Below are 26,342 nucleotides of genomic sequence, written 5' to 3'. Positions count from 1 at the left end.
CAGTGTTGTATATAAAGGAGCTTATTGTGCATAATAAGGCTTCAAAACTATGTTGTTAAAGGGTAGGAGAGTTTCAAAAGTACTTTTTCAAAAATTTCAAAGTACGGGTTCCGAATCAGTACTGGGTCACGCTTGCAACTTAAAAATGTCATGATTTTTTTTTCCATATTCTTTTTTGTTTTTAGTTAGAGTATCTTGAACTTTCTTTTTAGAGTTTTAAAACACATTCTGATAAATACCTGACGAATTGAACGTTATCGCCCCCTACTTTTGTACTGAGAGAAAATTACACTCCCCAGAATTCTCTGCTGGTGTGTTTACACTGCCTTAATCGCCATTTTGAAAGTGTTCGCCAGGCAACGACAATTTCTCATCAGTACTTAAGGGCCACTTGAGTTTGCAAGCTTAATTCGTTAACCCTTCATCCTGAAAAATTGATCATTTTGTAATAAAAAAAGTGCTGCTGAAACACAGCCATCAAATCCTTCTACATCTGAAAATGTAAATACTAGTGTAAAGGTTATGTTGTCGGCTAGTAATGTGATTTCATCGGAAGTTTCAGAGCCTGCCCAGCCATCTGCCAGGGGAATCTCATCTGAACCACCTACTAAGAAAACGAAGTTGTGGACGAGGCAGTACAGTGATTCTTCTTTTAAATGTGGTTTCATAAATTGTGCAAAAGCAAACCGAGATCCAAAGCCCCAGTGTGTTATTGGCAGGGAGGTACTTGCAAACGAGAGTTTAAAGCCATCGAAATTAAAAAGACATTTAGAAAAGAAACATAGGGAACTAGCAAATAAGCCTCTTGAATATTTCCAAAGGAAGCAACAGGAATTAGTTATCAGCGCAAGTTCTCAACTACTTTGAACGATAAGGCACTACTAGCATCATATTTGGTTGCACATCGCGTTGCAAAAGTGGAAATGACCCATACAACTGCCAAAAAAGTCATTCTTCCAGCAGTTTTGGATATGATTTGTACAATTTTCGATGAAAAGACTGCTGAAAAGTGTAAACATATTCCTCTCAGTGACAACACAATTTCTCAAAGAACACATGGCATTGCGGAGCATTTGGAAGCCCAGCTTATTACTCGGTTACAGTCAGCTGGTAACTTTGCTATCCAACTTGACGAGTCTACTGATATTTTAAATTGTGCTACAGCAGGCTTTTTGAATTTTGTTGCTCTGAAATGGGTGCGGAGCATGCTCATTTACTGTTTCACACTGAAGTAAGGTGGCTGTCATGGGGCAGAGCACTAACACAAGTATACAAACTCAGGGATGAGATTCACATTTTTCTAGTTAAGTCTAATTTGGCAATTGATGATGATATGCTTATTAAAGTTGTCATATCTAGCTGACATTTTCTCAGTTTTAAATGAAGTGAACCTAAAGTTACAAGGAAGAGGCAATGATTTGTTTCAACACGCAACAGATACAAGCGTTCCAAAAGTCGTTGTCATTGTGGCAAGCAGGACTGAAAAGTAATCGCCCTAGCTACTATGTGTTCCCAACATTGTTACACCAGTGAAGAAAACATGAGCAAAATGAACACTGTCATACAATCACATCTCTCTGCTATGCCAGACAATTTTAGTTGCTAGTTCCCTGCACAAGGTTTTGAAAATTTGAAGGAAAAGTGCTGGGTGAAAGACCCTTTTGTTTTTGAAAATCCTGAATCAATAATGTAGCTAAACTTGATGCCTGAGCAAGAAAGCGAGTTGTTACATGTGATAACACACTGAAAACATGCCACAAGTCTTCAAGTTTGGTATCGTTTTGGATTAGTATTTCAAAAGAACATCCTTTGTTCTGCTGTTGCTACCATTCACAACAACATGCATGTGTAAATTGGGATTTTCAGTCTTGACAAGATTAAAAACAAAAGAAAGAAACCGACTCAACACCCCCCTTGATATGCGGGTGGCACTATCGTCTTTTGATCCAGATTGGATCGAGATAATGAAGAACAGGCAAGCCCACCCGTCACACTAAGTAAAACTCAACCAGATTGTATTTTATATATATATATACAGTGCTCCCTCACTATAACGCAGTTCTCGGGGGACGCACAATATGAGCTTTATAACCGAAGAGCATTATAAACGAAGGAGGGAGTGGGAGGAGCCGCGGGACACATAACAACACACATCTGACAAAAATTCAAAATAAAATAACTCCATCTCTGTAATGCACATATAGTGAAGTGAAAATGTAACTTTCCATGAATTAACCATGCATAAAGCACCATGTAATCAACGCTATATTTTTTCCAAAAAAAAAAAAAAGGCAACATTCCCACTCGTGGATCATTTTAATTTGCAGTTTTTAAACTATAAATAGCCTGGCTAAACGGCGGTCGGGAGTTCAGTTCGAAGCGACAGACAAGTTGTCAAAGAGCTCAAGTTTAAAAAGCAGCAGTCGCTAAGGCAGTCGTCTAAGGCCTTGTCCAAGTTAGAGCAAAAAAATCGACAACCGAGTTCAAAACCGATTTACCTGAACCCTAGCCCAACAGTGTTAGTGTCCAGATTGCCATGATGAAACCAGGTTAGTTTAATCCAGCTGTTGTTGAAAAAAAAAGAAAAAAAACACTTTGCTGGATGACTGTATCCCAGAAACCACTGTAATGTATACATGTTCTTCTTTCTTTTTTTCCCTCTTGTAAATGTTGTTGTTTATTTTCATTGAACACGGGAGCAGAAGGGTTGAGCTACAAGAAAGTGCCTAAGTAATCAAAAGGGGAATTATTCGTATGGGGGAAAAAATGGCCATGCCATATTAAATAAATTAGATGGGCATTTGCAAAAAGGGAGAATCTGGGGCGGATAAGACGTTCTTTAATTTAATTAAGTCAAAATAAAGACCTTTAACGTGCTAATATGTGATGTGCTCAAAGATAATTTAAAATGTTTTGGACACATTTTAAGTTGTGTCTATTACAGTAAATTAGCATATCTGACTGTACCAATATCTGAGGCAGGATATAACTATAATAATTTTGACTAATTCATTTTTTTTTTGTTTTTGTTTTTTTCCTGGTCTGTGCCTCCCCTTTTTAAAAGCATGACCAATGTTTCAAACAGTCTAGTGGATAAGTTATTTAAGAATCTGAAATTAGAATAGGATTTAGAAAAACAATCTCCCCATACTAGAGATTAAAGTATTTGAGCTGATCTAACAATCAAGGACATAACCAAGTGCCAGGTAGAGTGTGGGAATACAGCCGCAGATTCAACTTGGCAGGAACAGCCAAATGTGCCCCCCTCCCTCCCCAGCACTCATTGTTTTTTTTTTGCCAAGGCTGCTGAATCTGTGCCACCTTGTCGGTTTTGTGATAAATAATCTTATGCAGTAGAGCCTGGGCTCGAACAGGCTAAGCTCATTCCACACTTGACATGTACATCTGTCGGACTGGAACAATCAGTCATTAAACTGTGAAAAATAAAAAGTAGGGCAAAGAAACAATGTTGTTTTGTTTCAAGCTCTTCATTTTACAATACTTTTTAAAATATGTTAAACATGGGGTCTAAACAAGTAAGGTTGCTTTTGAATTGTCCATTTATAGTTCTGGATGCATTTGAGCAGTAATTACATGTCAAGTCCACCAGAGGGGAAACCTTGCGGTGCTCCTTGGCTGCAAATCAGTTTTTTTGTTGTTGTTTAAAGTGGTCTCACTGCTGCCACAATGTTATCCTTATCATACAGAATACTGCCAAAGTCTAGATTGGCTTCAGTTCTGCATTATGAATACACCATTACTTACTGATGTCTTTTAATACTCAGTTAAAATGCAACTGTATTTTTTCACAGCACATTGAACGTTATCTACATATATCAACACTTTGTACCCTCCCTCATATTAAGCCCAACCAAATAAATTGTAATCATATTGATTGTGTAAATTACCTGGACAGCCTAAGATAGTATTTAGCTACAGAACTATAATACGCATGTAATCAATTTATAAAATGCATCATGTAAACTTTGAACTAAACTTGGGCTCACCAGGTTTTAGCATGACTTTAGCATTACTGACTAGATGTCAACATACAGTATATACATGATAAACTGATATATATATATCAGAAATAACCATTTCGCGATTTGAGCATTTATAAATTATCAAAGAAAAAAATGAAAGGTTATTTCGGTCTTTGAGCGAATTATTTTGATCAAATTGCGAAATGGAAAATATCAAACAAGCAACGAGCGAAACATCACTCTCCAGGAGCTGCCCACCCTGAGCGAGGAGGAAAAGGGAAGTCTGGAAGGTAACATCACTCCAGGAGCTGACCACCTTGAGCGAGGAGGAGAAGGGGAGTCTGGAAGGTAACATCACTCTCCAGGAGCTGACCTCCCTGAGTGAGGAGAAGAAGGGGTGTCTGGAATGTAACATCACTCTCCTGGCGCTGACCACCCTGAGTGAGGAGAAGGGGAGTCTGGAAGGTAACATCACTCTCCTGGCGCTGACCACCCTGAGTGAGGAGGAGAATAGGAGTCTGGAAGGTAACATTACTCTCCAGGAGCTGACCTTGGCAGTCAAGCAGATGGCCAGCCGGAAGGCCCCAGGGATTGATGGTCTACAAGCAGAGTTTTTCCAATATTTTCGGGTGAGACGTAATTGTAAGTGACTCTGCAGCTGATGCATAGTTCACACACCCTAGTCTCTGTAAGTCGCCTTGGATAAAGGCGTCTGCTAAATAAACAAATAATAATAATAATATTTCTAGAAGGAACTGGGGCCAGATCTGCTGTTGGTGCTGCAGGAGAGTTTGAAAGATAGAGAGCTGCTGCTTAGTTGCCGCGGAGCTGTAGTGACTATATTGCCCAAAAAAGGAGACCTGTGCCAACTAAAAAACTGGAGACTAGTCTCAAATTTTATGTGCCGATTTAAATAAATAAATAAATAAATTCAAAATGTCTGTCCGTTAGACTGAGAGAAGTATTGAACAGTATCCTACACCTGGACCAGACCTACTGTGTGCCAAGGCGATCAATATTTGGCAATACATTTTTAATTAGAGATTTATTAACAGATGGGCGATTTTAGTGTGGGACTGGTCTCCTTAGATCAGGAGAAAGCTTTTGTTTGGGTCGACCACCATTACCTGTTTACAACACTGGAGGCCTTTGGGTTTGGCCCCGGGTTCATTAACTATGTTAACATTTTGTATAGTAATGTTTTAGTATTTTAAAAATGAATGGGAGTCTGAGTCTGCCCTTCCCGGTGTGCAGGGGCACCAGGCAGGCATGCTGTATTCCCTCTCCATTGAGCCTCTGCTGGCTCTGCTGAGGAGCAGGCTGTCAGGATGGGCAGTGCCTTGTTCTGCCCCTGCTGTGGCAGTAAAGGTGACTGCTGATGCTGATGACGTTAACGTGTTTATGTGCAGTAACCAAGATGACCAGCTGTTACAACAGAGCCTGGAGACATTTGATTTCCTTTTAACTTGTCCCAATGGTGATAAACCTTCTTTGAAGCCAATAGTTACATACCAGGGTAGTTAGGAATTGTTCCTCCTTAATGATTCAAATGCATTACTGTTGTGTCAATGTCTGCATTGATTTGTATTTGTTTCCTTGTGAAAGCCTGAAAAAAATGGCTTATTGAAAGCCAGGAACCTTGGACACAGTTCTAGCATTTTTATGTGTGGTTTCTTTTGGATTTGAGACCAGACAACTTGTATTCTCCCAGCTATGTGAGCTCCCCTTCCATCCTGTGTGTCATCTGTGAATAATTTTCTTTTTGGTACAAAGAAAGCATTTTTTTAAAAATTGTGAGTTTAACCCTTTAAGGACCGGGATCTTGTTAACACAATCATACTGAAGTGGACTTCTAGGACCACGATCTTGTAAACACGATAAAAAAAGCACTTTGTTTTGATGACTTACAGGACCACCGTACTTTGCAGTACAGGCTTGAAACACACATCAATGGATATGGGAGGGACTGGCGTTCACTTCCTGATACTTTTTTTTTTTCCATGTGTCTAAAGGGCGGAGACATTTTACAGCAGCCCGGCAGAGACTATATATTTAATATATATGTTTTTACAACATTTATAAATATCAAGAAACGAGTGGATATAAGTATATACTACTTCATGAACTAAATCTGTCAGGTACTTTTTTTTCCTTATTACTGATAATAATGGAATGAATAACAATAATGAATAATTTTTGAGAAAATAAATCGAGAGTAGTGTCTATTATTACTTGTAAAACATTTATTATTTCATTGCAATCACTCAGGTGAAATCTAAGCAGAATACATAATAAAAAAAATATTGTATTTTTTATATACAGTGTGTATATATATATACAGTACTGTGCAAAAGTTTTAGGCAGGTGTGAAAAAATGCTGTAAAGTAAGAATGCTTTCAAAAATAGACATGTTAATAGATTATTTTGATCAATTAACTAAATTCAAAGTGAGTTAACAGAAGAAAAATCTAAATCAAATCCATATTTGGTGTGACCACCCTTTGCCTTCAAAACAGCATCAATTCTTCTAGGTACACTTGCACAAAGTCAGGGATTTTGTAGGCATATAGTCAGGTGTATGATTAAACAATTATACCAAACAGGTGCTAATGATCATCAATTCAATATGTAGGTTGAAACACAATCATTAACTGAAACAGAAACAGCTGTGTAGGAGGAATAAAACTGGGTGAGGAACAGCCAAACTCAGCTAACAAGGTGAGGTTGCTGAAGACAGTTTACTGTCAAAAGTCATACACCATGGCAAGACTGAGCACAGCAACAAGACACAAGGTATTTCCCTTCGCAATCGGAAGATGTCCAGCAGTGCCATCAGCTCAGAATTGGCAGAAAACAGTGGGACCCTGGTACACCCATCTACTGTCCGGAGAAGCCTGGTCAGAAGTGGCCTTCATGGAAGACTTGCGGCCAAAAAGCCATACCTCCAACGTGGAAACAAGGCCAAGCGACTCAACTATGCACGAAAACACAGGAACTGGGGTGCAGAAAAATGGCAGCAGGTGCTCTGGACAAAATTTGAAATATTTGGCTGTAGCAGAAGGCAGTTTGTTCACCAAAGGGCTGGAGAGCGGTACACGAATGAGTGTCTGCAGGCAACAGTGAAGCATGGTGGAGGTTCCTTGCAAGTTTGGGGCTGCATTTCTGCAAATGGAGTTGGGGATTTGGTCAGAATTAATGGTCTCCTCAATGCTGAGAAGTACAGGCAGATTCTTATCCATCATGCAATACCATCAGAGAGGCATCTGATTGGCCCCAAATTTATTCTGCAGCATGACAACAACCCCAAACATACAGCGAAAGTCATAAAGAACTATCAAGAACAAGGAGTCCTGGAAGTGATGGTATGTTCCCCACAGAGCCCTGATCTCAACATCATCGAGTCTGTCTGGGATTACATGAAGAGAGAGAAGCAACTGAGGCTGCCTAAATCCACAGAAGAACTGTGGTTAGTTCTCCAAGATGTTTGGGCCAACCTACCTGCCGAGTTCCTTCAAAAACTGTGTGCAGGTGTACCTAGAAGAATTGATGCTGTTTTGAAGGCAAAGGGTGGTCACACCAAATATTGATTTGATGTAGATTTTTCTTCTGTTCACTCACTTTGCATTTTGTTAATTGATAAATATAAACTATTAACATGTCTATTTTTGAAAGCATTCTTACTTTACAGCATTTTTTCACACCTGGCTAAAACTTTTGCACAGTACCGTATATATTATTTGTTTATTTAGCGGACGCCTTTATCCAAGGTGACTTACAGAGACTAGGGTGTGTGAGCTATGCATCAGCTGAAGAGTCACTTACAACTACGTCTCACCCGAAAGATGGAGCACACGGAGGTTAAGTGAGTTGCTTAGGGTCACACAATGAGTCAGTGGCTGAACTGGGATTTGAACCGGGGACCTTCTGGTTACAACCTCTTTTCTTTAACCACTGGACCACACAGCCTGTGTTGAAAAAAGCAAAAAGTTTTCATGGTTTCAGAAGTACTTTATAATGTTCCCCAGAGTGTTCTGAAAAAAAGGACACCATTTCTAAGATGCTATTGTAAAAAGTAGTTTTAGTGAATTTTTTAGGAAGAGGGTCAACTACAGTCAAAAAACGCCTGGTCCTTGGGGAGCATCCCACTGAAAAATGCTTGGGGAGTTAAGGTTTCAGCTGTCATGCTAAGCTGACTGATAGACTTGGTTGCTGTAAACTTCCATGTATTTAAGATAGTATCTTGCATGTTTTTTATATTTCCCTATTTTATATTTCCCTATTTTTTTTTTACATATTTTTATGTATCATGCACAGTGCATCACAGTTAGTGTGTTTTGTGTTGCTATCTTTCTTGTCTTATTTTCAGACTTAGGTTTATCAAATTGAAAGCAAATACTGTCTGTGAATCATGGTCAAATGGAAAATACTGACCAGGAATTCTGTTTTTTAAATCTCATTTTGCATTTGATATAGCATTGACACCTGAATTGAATGCAGGGTGATTCATAAACAATGCACCATGTGAAATAATACTCATTACAAAATGTTTGAATTGAGCACTGCCGTGGTACATGGTCATTTTCACTGAATGTTGTATCTACATGGGACAGTCTCATGTGAATTGTCTTTGGCCTGTCTGGATATTTTTCATGGACGTTCTATGCTGCACAATGAGCACTTTCCCATGACTTGATGACATGTATGAAAACAAAGTACATGTCATCAACACTGCTTGTTTTCCTGAACATCTGCATTCAGTTCTATAATGCTTCTGCTGCCTATTTCTTTCTTCTATTTCTTCCTTGCTATAAAACCATTCAAATTCAAATGTGCTTATGGAATGCCCAACCCTTCAGCACTCTGAGGCTCCCAACTTCTTTAGAGGAGTTTTAAAGTAAAACGTATATAAAGGAAATATATTCCTGTCGGAACATTTTAGGAGCCCGTCTTTGAAGATGATACACATGGATACTTTCTTTTGCCCTTTTGTGTTCAACTACTGGCACTTTTCCAGTGGGGAAGAGTTTAATGCCTGGACATGGGTCCTGCTTGTTGAAATATCCATATCTGTCCCCTGGCTGATCTTTTTTTGCGGTTAGTAAGTGTGTATGGATTTTTCTAATGTTTTTCCTTTTCTTTATTTGTAGAATCTGGCACTGAATTACAAAGACATGAATTAAATCTTACAGTTAGGAATCCAAGAGCCTCCAGGCCCCTCAGTTGATACATTGTTAGTAGAGAAAGTGGATTCAAACATATTCTCTCTTTTCCGTAAACACAAATGGCATATTGTTTTTAAAACAAAAGACATTCTAAGGATTAAGATATGCCACATGACCCTATGTACTGTATGTGTTATTGGTAAAGAAAAAAAGCCAAACAAAAACCTTCAATAGTAAAACAAAAAAGTATTAACAAAAAAACTGAACTTATTATTCATTAAACATTATCTATTTACCTCACCCTATCTTCTAAGGGACACCACAGAGGGAAAAACTTGGCACAAGATAGCTAGCTTGCTGTCACTCTTTAGTTCACTTAGCAGCTCTCCACCAAAGTAGGTTTGGAATGTAAATACTCAGGTGCTATGGACAGAACTTGCAGGATTAGAGCAGCAGTGTGCATAAATGGGTGCATTCTCCAGGAGAGAGACAGAGAAGGAGGCAGACAGATCAAAATCACTTTATCACCCTCTTCAATCTGGCATCTGTAATGCTGTTGCACGCTTACAGTTCTGTCAATTTTTAGGGCATTTGATAAAACATTAAATTGTACTTTTATTTTTTCACATACCACATGTATCAAGGTGTTTTTCAAGCACATTTAGAAAGCAATCAATTTGCTTAATAGTGCAGCTCGAACACTTGTAGTGCTGTGCTTTCCAAAGTGAGATTGTAAATTAGATAGGCTTTTGTCAATTACAGGAAATTAGTGATGCCTAATGATCCTAAAAGTTTGCGTCTGTTCTTCAGATTTGAAGCAGATGTACTAAAATTAAACTACCAGCACTTCTCTTTTCTTTAGAAATATACATTTTTCTAAGTCCAGTGAAGTCTGTGGAGGATTGTGACAGAGAGTGAATGAATCCAAGTAAACAATCTCCCTCCTGACCTGTGAGGGCTCTGTCTAACAGGAACAGTGTGCCCCAGACTGGATGGTTGGGCAGTTCATTCCAGGGTCAGTCGGAATCCCGCCATCAAGGAAGGGGGCGGAGTCACTGTACCAGAAGTCATTGCCCTAGTACGGTAAGCGATGTGTCAGTCATGGATTGGAGGAGATGTGATTGAACTAGCTATTGGAGGGGGCGTGACTAAGGGTATTTTAGGGGACGTGACGCCGCAATTTGTTCCTTTTGATGTGGTTACTGAAAGGACTCTTAGGAAATGGATGGAATTAATTATTGTGAGTGTTTCGTGTTTTGTTTGTTTGTTGAGCTAACTGTTTGTCATTTGTTAGACGGCTAAGCGCTAGCCGGGAGCTGTCGCTACAAGCCAGCACTAAACCTGGACTACACTACAGTACTGTTTCACGAAATGTTTGTCTTTCACCACACCTGCACAAGAGCACTCACTATCGGGAGAAGTGACCGTGTCTGTGTTGTGTGTTAATTATTAGTGTCTTATTGTTTCAGGACTGAAACCCTTGTTTTTCACGGAGCGATACACATTGCTGTGTAGCGCCCATGCTTATTATTTAAGTGATGTTGACACGCGACCCAGCCAAATAAAGGAGCTGTTTGATTGAACTTCCACTGTCTTGTGTGTGTTATTCCTGAGCACTGCATCAACTATACCTGCACGGCAAGCCACTTTGCCACAAGGATTTTTCAACTTCTCTTTCTGTTCTACTCCTACTAAGTAGTGAAGCAACAAAGCAGCATTACAAGCAACATCTTCTTTATCTCCACCAGCTGCCGATTTCTTTATCAGTAATGGTAATGGATTTCCAGTCATGGTTCATGAATGAAGTTCACCTTCACCTTGGTATTCTAGTTTCTGTTTAACTTGTGCTTATGTTTGTATCACAGAAGGATATACTGTATCAGAGGTTTTCTGAAGCAGAAATTGTATTATTATTTAATTATTTTATCGCCCTGCATTCATTGCAGAGGACATATTTCATTTTCTGCACAGCTTTAGCCTTATTGTGAAGCAATTCTTGAATCCTGTTATTGTTTAAGCTGTGTATACCATCTGCGATTTGACAGAACGTTTGTTTATTTTGCTTCCTCACTGCATACCTCCAAAACTGTATTTCTGGAGGACTCATTTGATCAAAGTATTGTATTCTTTCCGCATAGAAATATTTCTTAAACAGTTGCAGAGTTCAATAAATATTTTAATATACATATTTTGCAGTATAACAGTTTTTTTATAAGATCATTCTTTAACACTGTGCACTGCCATGTACGAGACATGGATGTCAAGTCTCAAGGTTTACCTGTGAAACTCACGGTTTTTCACAGTTTTGAGAGTCTCACGGCCATGCAATGGATTGTCACGTTTGTGCATATTAAGTTTGTTATTGTTTGCAAGGCTGCAAAACCATTTATACATGATACAGCGGTAAATCCAATACAACTATCCAAGCAGATTATTTCTTTTTTTTGGGGGGGGGGATCACCATGAAGAGGTGTACATTACCATGCTCTATGCCTGTAGCTGCTACGCAAACTCCCCCTTTACTCCAAAGATAGAATTGCCTTGTTGTCTCAAACTGACGGTTTGTCAGCGCGAGCCTTCTATGTTTCTGTACACAACACATCATTACTTGGAGAGAGTCGAAGGAAAAGCTGTCAGACTGTCACTGTCTCATTCACGCAGAAATTACCACAGAAATAAAAGAGAAATGGACATCAACAGGAATGTAATTATTAAAGTCGAAAACTATAATGTTCTTTATGATGCCAGTGTCAGTGGTTATAAAGACAATACAAGAAAGATGCCATATGATAAGAAATAACAGAACAATCAGAAATATTATATTATAGTAGGTTAAATTAATTGTAAAGGAATCAATGTACAGATAGTTTTTCAACAGTACTGCTTAACAGTGCACTGCTTATTATTATTCCATTTTATCCTGTAATAAATCTGACCTGTATCTGTAATGGGTAAGAGGAAGCGACAGACACCTAAGAATAATACGACAATTAAGAATTTTCTCTGTGTTGTTTTTTTTTTTTACAGAAAGACACAGATCACAACTATTACATATCAAAAACATTTGGACCATCAGATTCCACAAGCAAAGAGTTGTGGGTCAACATTGATCAAATGGACAAAGACAAAGTGAAGGTTCATGGGATTTTATCAAATACTCATCGTCAAGCTGCGGTAAGGTTTAATTGAACATGTTTTAATTAATGAATGAATTAATACTGTAATGAAAATGTTTAGTGTTCAGAAAGGTCATAGATAATGCTAATCTTAGTGTCTGCTTATATTAGTACCATTAGTAGAAAAGGATGCTGTGAGAAAGTTAGTTTAATAAAATTGTATTCTATCACAGGCATCTTAGATTTGTAATTCAACATTATTGCTTTAAGTTTAGGCTATAGTTGTGGCATATTAATGCATTGAATTTCATAAACGTGATGAGGCTTTATGTTGACAATAGCACTGGCATTCACCTCAAAAACTAGCAAATCAGATAACTTCTTGCATTTTCCTTTATATTTTAACAAAGTAGTACTACTAAGTATCAAATTAATAATAAATACCCACAACTCAAACATCAACAATTGCATAAAGTCAAAGCTGATCTTGAACAATCCAAAAGTAAAAACAAAATCATTTTATTTTAAAGATTATTTAGCAAACCAAGCATTCGTTGTTAATGTTTCAAACTTTCAGACATAAATGTTATAATTTCATCAACTTCTGTCACTGCTTTATCTTTTACTAAAGAGCAGCACTTGTGTAGATCTTTTTATAGGCAGGAAAAAAAAGACTAACTAAAGGATAATTTACAGTACCACATACCATGCGTTGTGTTGAGCAGTATAAAGCCTTTGCCACATGATACCCAGTAGGATACGCATTTATAACTAGACTGCCTTTGAATTAACTGTATAACCTGCTGTTATATATATATATATATTATTTTACAAATAGAAAAATGACTTAATTTCCCAATAACAACTGACTTCTGTGAACAGCATGTGTGTGTGGTCAGACACGGTCAGCTTCTTGAAAGATTTTCAAGAGAAGATGAATCACCCTCATTACAGCACTGTAGAAACGTTTTTTTAAATCTAGCACTATCACGGTTTAAATAGAAGAGTGCATTTTCATTGCTGACTGTTTGTTTAGTTAACCATAGGGAGATTATTCATTCGTGACTAAATATCTTACACATGATTTGAAAACTACAGTTATAACTGACATACAAACGGTGATCATGACTTTACTAATGACTTCATCCTGAGGCCGATTGGCAGCATCAAATGGATATGGCTCGGTAACACATTCTGTACTTACCTCACCGAAGATTCTAGGGCCAGCACCATAGACCATATAGATAAGTGGTCCTCAACCCAGGTCCTGGAGACCCACTGTGTCTGCTGGTTTTCATTCCAACTGAGCTCAATTACTTAACGAGACCCTTAATCGAAATTATAATTTGCTTAATTAGACCTTTTTAATTGTTTTCAGCTCTTAAACAGTTGCAGAGTTCAAGTTACTTCTAAAATGTTACAGATAACATTGAGACCTGAAAACAATTAAAAAGTTTAAGACCTGAAAACAATTAAAAAGGTCTAATTAAGCAAATGATCAGTTGGAATGAAAACCAGCAGACACAGAGGGTCCTCAGGACCGGGGTTGAAAAACATTGATATATTGATATATGACTCCTATAAATGTTATATATTTAACTAATTATGTATTTATCTTGAGGAAGGGTTAACCATTTCCTGCCATGGGTATGCTCCATACCTATTTAATTAATATTTTGTCAATGTCAAATATATAGGACACTGGGCAGCAAAGGATTATAATAAATACAAACAAAACACAGTAAGAACGGTCCACCCACTCAAGTCAAAAGCAAACATCACCTTGGATAATCAGCTAGAATACAAACATCTGCTCTTCAGTTATTTTAACCTAATTGATACATTGGTCCAATTACAGCAATTATGTTCCAGGTTTAAGCACTGTCGAACAACCAAAGTAATAAACCACTGAACAAATGTGATACGCAAATAGGCACAATCAATTCATGCTTCATTCGATCTGCCAAGTTAAATCTCTATTATGTTGCACTGTTTTGTCGTCTAGGGAAAATTATTCTTACCAATTACTGTAATTTGACTTAGATTTAACACTTGTGCATTTGCACTCATGTTAACAAACTTCAGTTAATCTGTATTAGAAGGACACCATTCTCCTGTAGTCACTAAGCACTGGACATGGTATTCCTCTGGCATTTCAGATCTGGTTATTGGTTACTTAGATGACAAGGACCATTCAAATGGAATGTAGATATTTCTCTGGGTTGGTTGGTGACTATCTGCACACCTTCCAAAACAAGTTCTGGCTACAGGAAATAACAGTTTTCAGATGACTGTGTGTTATTGATTAAATTAAAGGTCAATTGATGGCCTCATATAATTGTTTAAAGGAATATACTGTAAGACTTCACTTTGATGTATTGTGTGTATTATTGCATATGCCATGGCTTTATTAGTTAACACCAGTTTTCAGCACCATTAGACTCTATTTGACGATTACTTGCAACATTAAACTAATAAAAAAAAAAACACCACACTTTGGGATCTATGAGAAATATGAAGATACTAAATCATAATTTAATACTAAATCAATAAAGGAAGTAGACAGTTTTTTTAACAACACTTTTGTTTTTTGCCATTAGAATCCAAACAAAACATTCCTTTCTAAGACAAGTTCAGTAGGAGCTGCCCTGCAGGAATGCCGTCCTACTCATTTTTTAATTCCCCAGCACAGAGGCTGTGTCATTAACTTCAAAGGAACACATAGATTAAATAATCAAATAGGCAATAGTTTCGCTTTAGCAGGTTCAATGTTTTCACACACTCTGTCCCGTCCCCCCCTCAGGGCTCCATGCCCATTCAACCAAGAAACTAGCTGCCTTCTGTGTTGAATTGGGTATGGTCGAATGAACACAACACTGTGAAGCTTCTTCCTGCCCACTTTACAGAATGTTCAACAACTGTTACAGGCTGCCAGCTGAGACTTGATTCTGTTTATCCACAGCTCTCCTGCTCTCTGATAGCCTGTTGAGGTGCTGAACTTTAGGCATCTGAAACAAGTGAGGCCCTAGCAAAGCACATATAACATAACCATACACATAACCCTTACAGGACCACAATGATTGCTTTTTAATTGTGTGTTCCAGTATGTAGTAATACTAAGGGTAAGTATTTTTTTTTAATGTATTATGTAGGTTCAAAACAGACTTCAAAAAATGAGTAATCTTCATACTAAGGGAGTGAGGGGTGGTAAATTAGTCTTGTGCTAGTAGCTTTATAGTTTGGATGTCTTTCAATTCTAGATGTGCTGCATTGGGGTGGGGGGTGGGGGATTACTCACTAAAACAGGGTTCCCTTAGTTGTACAGACAGTCCAGCCCTTATTCACCTTAAATACAGGAAACTGTCTCTATGTATTACACATTTGTATCTTGAGGGTGTAAATATGCTGTCCCTCACAAGACTGCTTTATTTGTTATGCAAATGCATAACAGGCGTATGATATATATGGCAGGCGCATCTCTGTGCTACAAGTCCGTTTCTGTCACAACAGGCAAAACACACTGTTCAAGGGCTGATATTGGGTGCTCTTTTGGTAGCTGCTTTACTATACAACCTGAAATACAATGTTGTCTGAGCACAGTCCTCCTGGAAAGATCATCACTTCTGCACTTTAACATGAATTATCACAAGATGGATTACAGCAGCCAGAGTGTGTGCAGAATTCCACATGCAGACAATGTTTATGGAAACTGCAAAAGCAATGCCACACAGAGGCATGTTTATGGTTCCGGGGTGCAAGGACCATGAAACATGGATGCAGGTGGCTGCCAAACTTTGGTTCCAACTAGCAGTGTTTATGTGTTGGGATCTCAAGGAAGGATATATCCATGTGTGTTTGATAGGGGGCTGAAGGTTCTATCAATGTCTGGGATCCATTTTTCATTAATGGACTGGGTCCTACAATTCACTGGAAGGACAAGAAAGCACTACCTGCTAACAGAAGAACACTTCCTGGAAATTGTGGCCTGCCATGAAGCACCAATACTACCATGTCAAAGATAGATGGTTTCAGTGCACACATTGTTTTTAATTGGTTTTCAGACTTTCATCACCCTCCCCCCGGCTTGCCAAGTCACCAGATTTGAATGCTATTGAACCTTTCTGGTGAACAGATTTTGCCGCACATTTCCACCCACAACTTTCCTGAAGCTCTCTCTGGTGAAAAGGTTTAGGCAGATGTTTCCAATGTTTTCCCCAGACCTGCGTGTACATTATTGGGGGACGTGGTGTATAAAGGAAACCCAACTTGTATTTGGCAATCATTCCATAAACCACTTAGATTGGAGATTAAAGCATTTGACCCATTTCTATACAATTAGATTTGGCTGGTTTGCAAGTAAATTACAGGTTAAAATGTAAAAAAAAACTTGCTCGGTTTGCAAGTTTGGTGGATATTATCTGCTACTATATGGTGCCTTTCAATGTACAAGTGACAGAGTCAAACCTTGTAGAATGAAAAACACATTCTAGACTGCATGTGTTTTTGTTCAACGATTACATTATTTACAATGTGAAAATCCATCTTGAATATTTGTCCAACTACAGTTATTCAAACACACAAATATTTGTTTTCATTGGATGTTTGTTTTGCTAAAGTAGTGAAATATTTGCCATGTGAAAAAGGTGTGTATTTGTATTGAAATACTGAGCAATTATTAATAAACACTGCAGATCTCTAAAGGGGTCTAGCAAAATTAACTCAAATTGGCAGACAGCTTGTGCAGTCTAGGAAAAAAAAACTCCACTCAGCATAAGACACTGAACCTTCTAATTAAGGCTGTATTTTTTTTTCATGGCGTGGCATAGTGGTTTATGGTGCGCAGGTGTAGAGGTGATGTGGTGCTTAGTAATAATGGTCACAAAGACAGTTCACAGTGAAAACCAACACTTTAATAGGTACCTGCAACACTTAAATAATAAAGAACAGGCTCTACACAACAATGTGTATCGCTCCGTTTGTAAAACGGATTTCAGTCCCGAAATAATAAAGCACGAAATAAACACACACACAGCACGTTCACAAAGTCCAGAATAAGTGTTCTTGGTGCAGGTGGTGTAATACTGCGGTGAAGTGTAGTCCGGGTTTATTACTGGCATCTCGCTACAGCTCACAGAGTTTAGCCGTCTAACAATGACAAACAAAGCAATTACTAAACTTGACAAAACAAGCAAACACTCACAGTTAGTATTATTATTATTATTTATTTCTTAGCAGACGCCCTTATCCAGGGCGACTTACAGTTGTTACAAGATATCACATTATTTTTACATACAATTACATAATTTTTTTTACACATTATTTTTACATACAATTACCCATTTATACAGTTGGGTTTTTACTGGAGCAATCTAGGTAAAGTACCTTGCTCAAGGGTACAGCAACAGTGCCCCCCACCTGGGATTGAACCCACGACCCTCCAGAGCCCTAACCACTACTCCACACTACTGGCCACTTAGTACACTGATTTTCCTTGTCGTTCCTCTCATAACCATAACACAAGGAACAGATCGCTTGGCCACATTCCCTGATATACCTTCAGTCACACCCCCTTTGGTAGCAAGTGGAATCACGTCTCCTCCAATCCATGACTGACACATCACCTACCGCAGTAAGGTGCTGACTTCTAGTGTTGTGGCTTCGCCCTCTTTTTGGATGGCCAACTTCCAACTGACCCTGGAATGAACTGTCAAACAATCCAGTCCGGGGCACACTGTTCCTGTTATAACGCGACCTCACAGCATTATACACCTCGCTTAATATACATTCCCAGAACAAATCTTCTCTTTTCAATCATAATCAAATCCTGACTCCGACTACTAGCAGGGCCGTCTGCAGTTTGATCCCGGGTCACTCTCACAGCGATCAGAGGATTACAAAGCCAGGTCTCCACGTCTGGGTAGTGTGGACGATATTCAGCCTGTTGTCCTTGGCGTTACAACAGCCCTGAGGAGAATAAAAGGGACATCTTTATACCTGATGCCCCGCTGGAACACACCTACCTGTTGATTATCCACAGCTGGCAATCACACACAGCAGGCAGGCTCTCCCAGGAGCGTCAGGTACTTAATTCATTATTTACAACAAACACACAATTTACAATATACATCCACACAAAAAACCCTCTTCATGTGCAGGGCGCCTGCCCTGCTACAGCAACTAATTTGTTTTTTTGAGAAACATGCTGAGGATAATTTCTTTCTTTTTTTTTGTTCAATGAATTTGGGTTCAGAAGTTTGAATGTGCACTAGAAGTTTTTTATAGTTGCTCATACTGCATCAGGGATCAGCTTAAGACTCTCATTGCATAGCAGTTTGAACCATTCCAGCTCATTAGATGTACCACACACCATTTGTACTATAACTTTCAACTGAGGGTCACAAGAAAACTTGGAAAAGTTCAAATTGCTATACAACAGGAGTCTTCCCTACTGTATGTATGGAAATACTTATACTCTATCTACAGTACCTAAACAATGTGCAATCAACTTGTCATGCACAATCACATTTGACATGTGATGATTGTGCATTCTGTAGTTAGGTGTTTTAAATACCACGCATTACCTTTGTGTCACTGGTCCTCACCCTTTTGTCACTGTGCCACCTTTTTGCTGTGACAGTGAATGGCATTACCATTTAGTACTGATAGCTTCAGGAGTTTTGGACAGCAAGGCTAAAGGATTTCAAAACCTTTTTAGTTAATGCATTTTCTATTTTTAATACAACTGTGTTTTGACACTGTTAAATGATCCCTTTTGTTTTTCATAGGGTTTTCTTATTCATTTAAACAACCAAAACTGAAGTACAGTTTGAAAAGAACACAGTTATGGTTAAGGGACATGAGTATGTTCTTAGATTTCTGGCATCTTTCAAATTACGCCCCCACAATATTGTCTCCTCTGTCCTGGGCAGTTTGAATCTGAAGGAGCCGACTGGGATTGCTTGTCAGCGGCAGGTGTAATGAATTTTCATTCAGAAAAGTGCATTTCCATTCGGTTGCTCAATCTTCATAATGTGGCTTCCTCAATCTTTGGGACATCTCATCGCATGGAAATATTTCTTCACAAAGGCTTTTGACACATGCACACATTTATCTATTTGAGTTTTTACATGCTTCATCAGTAAGCCTATTAATCTACAGTGACAGGTTTTGTTGCTTCTGGCCAATTTGATTTTGAGAAGTAAAAAAAAACAAACTGTACACATTAGCCAAAATAGACCCTATTGTCTGTGTTGAAAGTAACATTTCCATTCAAAATAGCAAAAGCGGCCTGTTTTTTCTCAGGTTATATACCTGTTTAAATGTGGAGTTGCTGAAAACCAATGTCTTCTAAGTTGACAAATAAGGACAGTGTGTGTAAAGAGATTAAAATACTGTATTGAGTGATTTATATTTTCTGAAGGTTATCTACATAGCCTAAGTAACAAAAACCATATGGTTACTGTGAATTACACTATAAACAAAAAATATGAACACAAATAAAAACACATTGTTACTGGAATTACACTATTAGCAAAAGATATGAACAAAAACAACATATTGTTACTGTGAATTACACTATTAGTAAAATATCTGAACACAAACAGAACAGTGGTAATACTTCATTAGTATTGTCAGCAAATCCTGTGTAATGACACATTAACTACATAATAATTTCCTTTTGAATATATGTCACATTACTCAGTTATATTGAACCCTAAACTTGATATGAATTCCTCATAAACAACTTATTTTAAAACATCTGCAATATGAACAAGTTTGTATTGTTTAATAAATCCATCCTTACTGTTCAGAGAAATCTGATATGAAATATTTGATCTCATATGTAACTGAATGTGAAACAGTGGGGCGAATAGTGAAAGGCAAAAAGGCAAGAGACTATAAAATATTTTATAATAAATATTAGTATAACATTTCACTAACAACTAGTTTCAATGAGGTGTTTGTCAGGTGTTACTAGTTAGAATTGTCAGAAACTGATGATTTTAAAATAAGGTTGGTTAATCCCTTCATAAGGGAATCTGAAAAGCAACCTCTTACTGTCATGAACTGGTAATGATGAAACATTTGTTAATCTTATAATATGAAAATAAATATTAGAGAAACAAAAGGAGTAGGTTTTATTGGTTTATTCTATTCTTTTAGAATCATTTAACTGACTTCGTTCTTTTGTAATTCCATGCAGAGAGTGAATCTGTCGTTTGATTTTCCGTTTTATGGACATTTCCTTCGTGAGATCACTGTGGCAACCGGTGGTAAGTGAATATCAATATAATGCTGATGGTTTTCAAACCCTGTGCAAGCAGTTTAGTTCTAAATTAGCATGCTATTAGGTGCCCTAATTGGAAAACGATAGACTTGTTGCAGATCAGCTAAAGAAAAGGATACTGGGAATACGACACTATTGAAAATGAAGAGTGATTTTCATATGACATTGCATAGAGTGGAAACCTTGCTTAGCTGAGCAATGATCTTTTACTTGTCACAAATCACACTGTTGCCTGATTTATTATTATTATTTTCTTTTGATGAATACTCATAGACATTTTCTGTTTCATTTTTTTTTTTTTTAAATCTAACCAGAAAAAAAAGGTTCTAATATGTGTTGTTAACATTTTTGATAAGTTGTTTTAGACCAATATGTTATTTTTAATATTTAGGGTTGAAAGAATGCATACTGTAGTCTCTTTATTAGATGTAAGTGGGTTTTATAGGAAATCATTCCATAATAATAAACACAGTTTTGCATTTGTCATTGTTTAGATTGTATTGGAATATGCAGAAATCTGTGATTTCCCGATTCATCATAACCCTAACCCTTATTAAGCCCTGGAAGACACTTCTGTATGGGAATATTGTAAATTATTCCCATAGTAATGATCAATTTAAACACTATTTAAACACTAACCCTTAATGGTAGTGGAATCACTTATACAAAACAGGACCATATTCACGTGTAAAAAGCAGAGACATTAAAATAGGGGTGCTCGTTGTTTAGTCCAAAACCACGCAAGCCTTTAATAGTACACATATTTATTCTACAAGCGGAAAGACTTGTGAAAAAATCTACAGTGCTGTACACCCTGTAGAATCCCATACTGTACACTCATGCCAGATGCTACACATCTATTTAATGGACCATTGAACTGCAAGAGGTCACAGTACTAATGTTGTTTGACAAGGTACTGTACTTCAGAAGTGAAAGCTTTGATTGATAGCCAGGATCTAAAATGAATCCGCAGGGTGTTGTAGGCTTCCATTCCCGCAGTTCCTGCTAAGTCAGGTACCAGAAGAAGTTGAGATTTTTAGAATCCCAGTAGTGCAGTGCCCCTACAAATCTGAGAATAGCAACACACAAACAAGAACACTCTGCAAGTACAGTAATAATTCAAACCAGAAGCATTATTGCCTTTCATTGTACATACAGTAACTTGATAAATGATCTTTGACAAAAACAACATCCATTTAAACACTGGGGTGCTGGTGATGGATCCCCAGGATTTTGTTTTGGGGGTGGGGGCCGGGGGGATCTGGTGATGGATCAAGATTTTTGCACATGGCTGATATTTCTTTTTGTCCCACATAGTTGAATAATGAATTTCGGGTGGAGGGGTTCAAACCCCTAAAACCACCCCTCTAGCTACTCCAATGACTGTAGCTCACATCCTGCTGTTTGTATCTTCATAACACAGCTGTAGCGTTATTTCTTCTCAAGCAATCCACAGTCAAAGGGTTAATAACTGAATAAATACAACCAATCAAAATGTCTGCAAATGTTTCTCCCCTAATGAGTTCATGTTTAGCTGTTATTAACACATTTTCCTGGAGAGTTGTTGACCTCAATCAGTGTTTGTAGAGAGGGGGTGGGGTTTGTCATAAGGCTTTGAATACGGTGTAAGAGCCAATGTATGTACCCAAGACATTATTGATTCGATGTGAGAAGTCTGCAACAAGTTTATGTCTTTATTTATATTTAATTTATTTTTCTTTTTGTTGTCCAATGCAATTTATGTCAACAGGAAAGGGTGAGCGAAATGTTGAATTATGTTGTTGTATGCATACTGAGAATTGGCTTTTAACTTGCAATGTGGTTTTAAAACACAGTTAGGTCCATGGATTGATAAGTAATGTGAAGCACCAGTAATGTGAAACACCAACATAAAATGTATAGTAAGCTCTGATTATAAAAACATGCAATTGCCTGTTCTGAGATTAAGACCAGGGAAGCCACAGATCATTTGTCTCCCTCCCGGTAACAAGAAGTAAATTGATGCACTGGAAGTCCTCATTAATGCACAGGATGAATTGCCATGGAGACCTTGCGATATTTGGAGTCATTAAAAACTGAAAATTGAAACAGATTATTGAGAGCAGATAGTGATACATTTGCATTCTCCTCACAACACAGCCGGGGAGCATTAAGAACATAAGAACATAAGAAAGTTTACAAACGAGAGGAAGCCATTCAGCCCATCTTGCTCGTTTGGTTGTTAGTAGCTTATTGATCCCAGAATCTCATCAAGCAGCTTCTTGAAGGATCCCAGGGTGTCAGCTTCAACAACATTACTGGGGAGTTGGTTCCAGACCCTCACAATTCTCTGTGTAAAAAAGTGCCTCCTATTTTCTGTTCTGAATGCCCCTTTATCTAATCTCCATTTGTGACCCCTGGTCCTTGTTTCTTTTTTCAGGTCAAAAAAGTCCCCTGGGTCGACATTGTCTATACCTTTTAGGATTTTGAATGTTTGAATCAGATCACCGCTGAGTCTTCTTTCTTCAAGACTGAATAGATTCAATTATGTTAACCTGTCTGCATACGACATGCTTTTTAAACCTGGGGTCATTCTGGTTGCTCTTCTTTGCACTCTTTCTAGAGCAGCAATATCCTTTTTGTAACAAGGTGACCAGAACTGAACACAATATTCTAGGTGAGGTCTTACTAATTGTGACAGGCTGGCTGCAGGGAGGAACTCAGACCAGAGAGAGAAACACACAGACAGACGGTGGTGATGAGAAGCTGAGTGCAAATGGTAGCACTCAGCGTTTATTAACAAAGTAAAAGGTTTAAACAGAACACAAAACAGGACACGGCACTTCACGCCAAAATAAAGAGACAAACAAAAAAACATGGTAAGTGAAACACTTATATTTACGTTCTTACTTTCGTTTTACTATTTAGTTTCTCCTTCTCCACACTCGTTCTCCACTCACCAAACACCCAACCCCGAGTGAGTCAAACGTGCATCTATATATACTGTTGTGCTGGGATTCAATTACTAATTAATTATTCACTTGAATCCCAGCACGTGATTTAATTACGTGCAACCTCGTGCTCACATATTAATTACTTTAAATGCACGTGAAGTGATGTGCAATCCCGTGCCTAAATACAATTACATCTTAAATAACTCGTGCTGCACACACCCATTTATATCCCGTGCAGCCATCTCTATACACCAACATTTACACACAACGCGTAACATAAAACATATAACACACAAATGCACACAGGGGCGGGGCACATTGCCACACTAATGCATTGTAAAGTTTCCACATTACTTACCTTAATTTAAATTCAACACTCTTCACAATATAGTCGAGCATCTTGTTGGCCTTTTTTATAGCTTCCCCACATTGTCTAGATGAAGACATTTCTGAGTCAACATAAACTCTTTTTCATAGTTCCCTTCTTCAATTTCAGTATCTCCCATATGGTATTTATAATGAACATTTTTATTGCCTGCATGCAATACTTTACACTTTTCTCTATTAAATGTCATTTGCCATGTGTCTGCCCAGTTCTGAATGCTGTCTAGATCATTTTGAATGACCTTTGCTGCTGCAACAGTGTTTGCCACTCCTCCTATTTTTGTGTCGTCTGCAAATTTAACAAGTTTGCTTACTATACCAGAATCTAAATCATTAATGTAGATTAGGAATAGCAGAGGACCTAATACTGATCCCTGTGGTACACCACTGGTTACCTCGCTCCATTTTGAGGTTTCTCCTTTAATCAGTACTTTCTGTTTTCTACATGTTAACCACTCCCTAATCCATGTGCATGTATTTCCTTGAATCTCTACTGCATTCAGTTTGAGAATTAATCTTTTATGCGGGACTTTGTCAAAAGCTTTCTGGAAATCTAAATAAACCATGTCGTATGCTTTGCAATTATCCATTGTCAATGTTGCATCCTCAAAAAAGTCAAGCAGGTTAGACACGATCTCTCTTTCCTAAAACCATGCTGACTGTCTCCCAGGATATTGTTACCATATAGGTAATTTTCCATTTTAGATCTTATTATAGTTTCCATAAGTTTACATATAATAGAAGTCAGGCTTATTGGTCTGTAGTTACCTGGTTCGGTTTTGTCTCCCTTTTTGTGGATCGGTATTACGTTTGCAATTTTCCAGTCTGTCGGTACAACCCCTGTGTCAAGAGACTGTTGCATGATCTTGGTTAGCGGTTTGTAAATAACATCTTTCATTTCTTTGAGCACTATTGGGAGGATCTCATCCGACCCAGGGATTTGTTTATTTTAAGAGCTCCTAGTCTCTTTAACACTTCTGCCTCTGTTATGCTAAAGTTATTTAAAACTGGATAGGAACAGGTCGACATGTGGGGGGTGTTGTCTGTGTCCTCCTTTGTAAAAACCTGTGAAAAGTAATCATTTAATATATTTGCTATTCTTCGTCTATGATTTTGCCATTTGTGTCTCTTAGACATTTAACCTCTTTGAATGTTCTCTTGTTATAATATTGGAAAAACATTTTGGAATTGGTTTTAGCCCCCTTAGCAATATTGATTTCTATCTCTCTCTTGGCCTTTCTAACTTCCTTTTTGACTTGTGTTTGCAGTTCCAAGTACTCTTTCTGTGTACTTTGTTTTTGGTCCCTTTTAAACACTCTGAAAAGTGCCTTTTTTCGCTGAATATTTTTTTTAGTTGCTCTATTAAACCATTTTGGCCATTTTGTTTTAGATTTAGATGTGTCTACTTTTGGGATGTAATTGTTTTGCGCCTCTAGTAATACATTTTTAAAAAACAGCCATGCTTTTTCTGTGGATGTTTTCTGTATTTTACTCCAATCTACTTCTGTTAGTCTCTGTTTCATACCTTCATAGTTTGCTTTTCTAAAATTGTAAACCTTAGCTTTAGTCATTACTTTTGGGGTTTTAAAAAACACTTCAAATGAGACCATGTTGTGGTCTGAGTTTGCCAATGGCTCTCTGACCTCTGTTTTAGTTATTCTGTCTTCGTTATTTGAAAAGACTAAATGAAGGCATGCCTCCCCTCTAGTCGGTGCCTTGACAAATTGCGTTAGGAAGCAGTCATTTGTCATTTCCACCATTTCAATTTCGCCTGTCATGCTCCCCACCGGGTTCTCTCATTTTATACAGGGGAAGTTGAAATCCCCCATTAGTATGGCTTCTCCTTTTCTATATGCATTTCTAATGTCATTGTATAACAGATTATTTTGCTCAGCGTCTGAATTTGGCGGGCTGTAGCATGCTCCTATTATTATGCCCTTTGAATTTTTGTCCATTATTCTGACCCATATTGATTCAGCGTTGTTTTCTTTGTCCAGATTTAACACCTGGGCTTCAAGACTATTTCTTATGTATAGCGCTACCCCTCCGCCTCTTCTGTCCTGCCTGTCTTTCCTATACAGTGTGTACCCACTAATATTATATTCATCTCCATCACTCTCTATCATTCAGATTGCGAACACTGCACCTCCATTTTACCTGCCACTTCCTCTGTCTATCTATCAAAACGGTATTTTGAAAGTTTATGCAGCATTGACTCTGGAAATCGATAGTGCTGTTTTTGTGGTGATAAAGGCTCTTTGCCCACCCTGAAGTAACGTTTAGTGGCAGACAGTGTGGAGAATAGTTATCAGAGCACTGCAGGTTGTTGGCGGAATTCAACAGACCACTTTATTTTATTCAGTTACGGACACAAATCAAACCACAGGGCTTGCCTGTTTTGTCAATCTTCTAGCACCTGCTTACAATTCAGAAATGAAATTGCATTGCCCTGAGGGGTAATTGATAAAGAGCCATTA

At 38.0% G+C, this 26,342-nt stretch overlaps 1 protein-coding gene across 1 annotated transcript in view; it reads left to right on the top strand.

Annotated features, from left to right (window-relative positions):
- Positions 1–26,342, top strand: part of LOC117435642 (plexin domain-containing protein 2-like) — a 148,757-nt gene that overhangs the window by 60,523 nt on the left and 61,892 nt on the right. The window contains exons 3-4 of the mRNA XM_034058978.3: positions 12,173–12,319; positions 20,465–20,534. Of these exons, the coding sequence (XP_033914869.2) occupies positions 12,173–12,319; positions 20,465–20,534 (217 nt within the window). The remainder of the gene's footprint in view (positions 1–12,172; positions 12,320–20,464; positions 20,535–26,342) is intronic.

Source organism: Acipenser ruthenus, chromosome 3, assembly GCF_902713425.1.
Source record: "Acipenser ruthenus chromosome 3, fAciRut3.2 maternal haplotype, whole genome shotgun sequence".
NCBI classification, from domain to species: domain Eukaryota; kingdom Metazoa; phylum Chordata; class Actinopteri; order Acipenseriformes; family Acipenseridae; genus Acipenser; species Acipenser ruthenus.
The sequence above is the reverse complement of the archived record's forward strand: the minus strand, read 5'-3'. Positions and strand labels throughout refer to the sequence as shown.